Source organism: Apteryx rowi, unplaced genomic scaffold (assembly GCF_003343035.1).
Source record: "Apteryx rowi isolate R43461 unplaced genomic scaffold, aptRow1 scaffold_56, whole genome shotgun sequence".
NCBI lineage: Eukaryota > Metazoa > Chordata > Aves > Apterygiformes > Apterygidae > Apteryx > Apteryx rowi.
In genome coordinates this window covers 3,197,153-3,202,865 of record NW_020450827.1, presented here as the reverse complement: position 1 = coordinate 3,202,865, position 5,713 = coordinate 3,197,153, and the positions used below count along the sequence as shown (strand labels likewise).

The following is a 5,713-nucleotide window of genomic DNA, read 5'->3' as shown; positions in this document are numbered from 1 at the left end:
AGAAGTGTTCGAGAGGCTTTTTCAGCAGTACTGTATGACGTCCATCTTTGTGGGGGGGTGGGGGGGCAGTTAAAGGAAGCCGGACCTTTTTTGAAATGGGTGACAGCAGAATGAACCACTTTGTAGTCGTCTTTCTCCTTCTGTTTTCTTTTTTTTTAAAAAAAACCCTTGTGCATCAGTGCCACCAAAACATCAAAGCAAGAAAAGCCAAGAGACTGCAAGAACAAGGCAAATAACTTCAGTTTCTTTGAGCAAGGCTCTCTCCCCTTCTTGTCCCTGCCACTTCACTGTGCCTTACCATGGTGATTCCCGGAGAAACTGAAGAAATGAATGAATAACTAGGGTAAGCTCTCAGGAAAGGCAATCCCCCCCAGGGAGGACAATAAAAGACTCCTGCAGGAGCAGACATCCCAGCTAGCTACTTGGAGACAATTGCACAAACTTCGTGGTACAAGACTCAAGGTACGACAGAAAGCCAGTCACACCTTGCTCACATGCCAGCGCCGGGCAAATAGTAGCAACAGCAGGTCTGCAAGTGTAGAAACCCTTTTAAATCCAGAAAGAATTGATGACAAGCAGCTGTTGCCATGGACCATGTGTTGGAGAAGGGAAGTTATTGTCATCTTGGAGGATCCAGGAAGGAGAAGGGGTAGGTCTCTGGTGTCTGGATTTGTGTATGTTGGTATTTGGAAGTGCAGGTGAATGAAAATGGAGTGCCTCTAGGAAAATGAATCACATGGAAAAATAAACCAGTCGGTATGTCCACGAGGCTTTGACCCATCCCTGAGGACAAGCAATAATTCACAGCAGGTCGGCCGTCAGTGCTGCCAGTGGGACAGAAGAGTACATAAAAACTGAGCAAAGGAATCGGCGGAAAGTATGGTTGATAGAAGCATTTTGCATTTAGTTGAGACTAATTTTTGTCCATCTAATTAATCGCTCTGCTGAGTTCAGCAGTGTAATTTAATGCTGTTTTCCATTTTAAAAAGAAAGTTTCTGAATATAAACAAGTGGTTAGGTGTATTGATTTCTTTAAATCCAGTCTTCTTGGGCTCCTTGTTATTGTCAGTTTGAAATGATTACCACTGATGCGTTTCTGTTTTTTCTGTAAATTACATTCTTTCGCCCTAAAAATGTTTCCACATGGATTTTTATTTTTTGTTTTCCCTTCCTAAATAAGTAGTGGATGCCTTCCAAACTCGTAGTGAAGACAAGCCAGTGTGCTTACTCACTCTTGTCAACTCTCGGCAACATCACTTTTATTAGCAATTGTTGACGAAGGCAAAAATCGCACACAGGACATGCAAGATGGGAATCAGTCTTCCAAGAAATGCACTGGCTGCATTTCTGCATGCTTTCTCCTCACCTTAACGGATCCCCACCATATTCCACAATACTGCGTATGCACATGTTTTAACCTATAGCAAACTTTCCGAGCACCTGCCTTTGCAACACAGTGCTAGAAATAGGTGAGATCACTCAGCACTTCAGTCAAGCCTCTGGCTCCCTAGTTTACTGTCAGGATCAGTTCTCACAACATGACTCTCTGTGGAAATTACGAAGTCATAAACCGTCTTTGTAGCTGCAGTTCTATGAATATCTAAGGGTTTTCATACTCATATAATTTTCTACCAGATAAAGAAATGCTTTGCCAAGTAAGTGCTGTTGGAAATAGTAATTCTAGCTTTTCTAGCAAAAAAAAAAAGGAAAAAGGAAAAAAAAATCAAAAAGGAAAAGGAACAGACCAGTTAAAGACTCAGTGAAGACTTGGCCTGGGGTCCTTTTGGTAAGGACATTTGTGAATGAACCTTTACCATGAGACTCGGAGTCAGTCTGACTGTCATTCACCAGCCTCACCCACCATTACAGCCGCATATCATCTATTAGATGAGATAAATGCAGCAATCACAATGGATCTGAAGACTCATTCCACAGCCAAGGGCTGGCTGTTCTGCACAAAGGCTGATTAATTCACCCACGTCACTGTTTTGTCTGCAGGCAGCACAGAGCAGTCCCCAATTAGGAGCAAAACCAATAGTTTTGATATTCACTCTGTCAGATAGGATCAGCTACAGGCCATGGTTAGTTCAACAAGACGACTTTGTGATCGTCAGGTGGGACTGGGAAACTTTTAACACCCTGACACAAGTTTGGTTGGACTCCCTCTTATGATGGATGGGATCTAGTTAAATAGTTGTTGATTTGGTGTGATGATGAAAGGTGTACAAACTGGGTATAGTGTAATACAGGATCGACAGATATTTCTCCTAGCAGATCCTCAATATTTCAAAAAGGCTTGGAAAGGAAATTGATTTTCAACAATATGGCATTGAATTTTTGTGTGTGTTTGTGTGTCAATTAACCAATAAATCTAAACCTACTGCTGGGGGAAAAATAAAAGCATTGTGTACTCCGTGATTAAAGCTAACTTGTTGCAGACGTGTATACAAATTTTCATTCTGTTCCCCAAATTAAGGGGGAAGAAACCCTAACAGTACAAAGGAAGCAAAAGAAAACCTAGATCAGTTAGAAAAAAATAGTGATTATAAAATGCCCTCTATGCAATCATTCAGTTTATGAATAAAAAACTCCAAATTTTTTGTTGTACATATTGTTATTGCATGCTTACCATATGTTAGATGGAAGCATTTCCTATCCAGTGTGGATAAAAGAACATTTTTCAAGTTGTAGTAAATTATTATAAAGCCAATGATATTTCATGGCATGTTATTGTATCAAGCTGTGCTTGTTGTATTTTTTCTTTATGGTTGTATTGCTTTTTTATAAATGTACAAATATTTCCTGTAGTGACGAATACCTATTTTACATAGCATTAATTGGAGCACTAGAACTCTGCGCTATATACGCCCTTGACCCGTAGGCAAGGCGTTATGCATGCTGGTCCAGGGCGGGATACAGCCAGAGTGCAGTGGGGACAGACAGACCAACTGTTCCTGCTTACAAATGGAGTGATTAAGTGGACGCAGAAGCACGCTGCTGTCGGTGAGTCGGTTTTGCTAGACCCTCACTAACATTCTCAGAAAAAATAGAGCAGATGTTTGGCGACGCACTTCGTATCTGATCTTGTATTTAGGATCAGCCTGAGTGTGCCTGCTAAAACAGCATCCTCAAAGGTACTGCAAGTGCTTTTGTATAAATACCATACTCTTTTTATGCCAGTCCCTAAAGATTAACTTACAAACCTGTCTTAAGGCAACCAAGAGCAAAAATTTGGGCACGAATTTAAATCAGCTTCCCCTGACAATTAATGCTATGTAAATGAGGTTGAATTAGCTGGTGTACTATATAGTGACGTATGGTACCCTATGTATTCTCTGTCTATAGAACCTTCCTAGAAACACATTACACAGGCTATCAGTCCACACTAGCCAATTTTTAAGTAAATGTTCATTATAGATCGAAAGGAGTTGAGTGGCACTACATCTGCTCTGCAATTTCAAAAGACTTCATCAGGTCTCACTGTTTACTAGTTGCACATGCTCATATATAGGATTGGTCTAAACAGCAATAAACAGATGTCTGATGACATTAAATAAACAGTTATGTTTCATTTGCTCTAAATAGGTCACTTCAGCTATTCCTGTTGTTCTTAATTCATGCAAAACTCTTTATCAGTGTGTCCTGCGGCCTCAAAGGACTAGGCAGTTGCATTTGACAAGCATTCAGTTTTGTCTCGGTTTTTTGGGGTTTTTTTTGATTGCTAAAAAAGTTACAAATTGTTGCTGGCTGTATTTTGAAGCATTCACCCACATGAACCTTAGCAGTCTTCAGAATTCTCTCACTACTCCTTGGTGTGTCAAGGCATCTTGCGTCACTGTTTATTTTGGGAAAGTGGGGGAACGTCTGCTTTCTGAGAGCTCTGGCAAGGTTTGAGGGGAACCAGTTGGTAACATTGCCTCAAATGTGGTGCTGATGCAGCAAAGGAAGAGAAAGAAGCCTCCTGTTTCAACATCAAATTAAGTTTTGTCACTTCAGCCAGTGCTATGCAATGATGTTTTACTCCCTCTGTTTGTTGCATGTGTCATTTGTTAAATTCAGTCGTTACTCTTGCTGACCTTGATGTTATTATTAAAGAACTACACAAATTTATGCTGGGCTCCAAAAGATTCATTGACTAGGTAAGGGGAACGAAGCGGGAGACAGGAGGATCCTGGTCAACAAGTTTTCTCGTAAAACTGACTTTTCCATCACCTTGGAGAATTCACGCTTGGTGATTTTCTTCCTGACAGACCAGAGCGCTTGTATCCAACACAAAAGCATTCAGATGTGACATAGCCTAAACAGCCTGCTCTTCTGCTGACATCCACAGCCTCGCCTTCCAATACAGAGTAACTTGTCGTTTCATGCAGCTAAACTCAGCAACCTTTAACACAGGCAACTTTTAACAAAGGCAGTTACTTCATATAACGTCTACGAGAAATAACTAAGCGTGTTTCCACCCACACTTGCTGATAGTCCTTCTTTCTTCCTTCCTGCCTAACCATCACTAACCCATCCGGATTTTGATATGGTTGGAATATTTGATTCCACAAAGAAGATTAACACAGCACAAAGAAATTCAGCGTCAACACCCTGCCCTGTTTCAGCAAAGCACGTAAGCCCAGGCTCTTTAGCTTCCTCTGAAAATGAGAGCTCGCAACTTCCACAGCAAGTCTAGGTTCAGTCAGGGTTCATTTTGTTTTGTTTTTTTAAACCAAACCTGTACACCTAGCAAATGCAAAGAAGGCAGCAACAGTACTCAGCACATCCTGCTCTCTGGCTCTGAGGAGAACTGCTTCTTTATGGAGGCTATCAAGAAGATCTGTAGTTACTCTTCTCGAAAGAGGACAGCTAAAAAAAATGTGAGGAAAGTTAAACTGTAGTCTAGCCCAGACTCAGAAGAGGTGGTGCAAACCTGGCCAGCCTTAGCGGTAGCTCCAGGCTTTTCAGGGCATGCATTTGCACAGAAATGGCTGTGCAGCTGAGCTGTGTACAAAATCCCATCACTACATTGAGCAAAAAGCCTGAAAAACAACATTATAGTAAGAGACAGGCTGAAACACATGCATCTAGCAAGAGACCCAGGTAGGCTTGTTTGTACTTTCAGGCAACTACCAGCTTCGACTACCTCAGGAAACCACCTGCTTCCTGAGCCTGTTTCTCAGTCAAGAAACCCCATTCTACTGGCCACCTCAGCAGACTACATCCCTGTGCCTTCAGCAGGGCAAAACCACCCCAAGACAGGACATTCTTGGAGCCAAGCTACTACAAAGCAGGGAATCATGCACACAAGACTTTTTTGTAGCCCTGAGCAGGAGGCAGCAGCTGGTCACCCCCTGCTCTTGGGCTTGCTCCTAATTAGCCACCTGTGTCCCTCAACGAGCCCCACCTGGAGCAGAGCTGGGCCCCAGGGCAGCAGCTCCGGAGGGAGGGAGTGGGTGGCTTTGGGGCTGCATGAGGTGGTTTTGGAGTGGTACAGTGGTGTACAGACTGCTTTAGGATCCAGCTTGTCCACAAGTGGAGAAGTAAAGAAGATTAGGACTGTGCCTGCAGCAGCTGGAAGGAGCCAAAGTGGTGAGTCCTGGCTGGGCTGTTTCCAGCAACTTCTTTTATTCTCTTGTTGAGGCTGCAAAGGAAAGGGGCTGCTTTCGCCAGGGCTTTGCAACACGGGGCTCAAGGCTGTACCGGCGTACGCAGTCGGACGCCTCCAATG

General features: G+C 42.8%; 1 protein-coding gene across 1 annotated transcript in view; it reads left to right on the top strand.

Annotated features, from left to right (window-relative positions):
* ANTXR1 (ANTXR cell adhesion molecule 1) overlaps positions 1–2,977 on the top strand; it is a 109,734-nt gene extending 106,757 nt beyond the window's left edge. The window contains exon 19 of the mRNA XM_026081700.1: positions 2,882–2,977. Coding sequence (XP_025937485.1) covers positions 2,882–2,977 — 96 coding nt within the window. The remainder of the gene's footprint in view (positions 1–2,881) is intronic.
* The last annotated feature ends 2,736 nt before the right edge of the window (positions 2,978–5,713 follow it).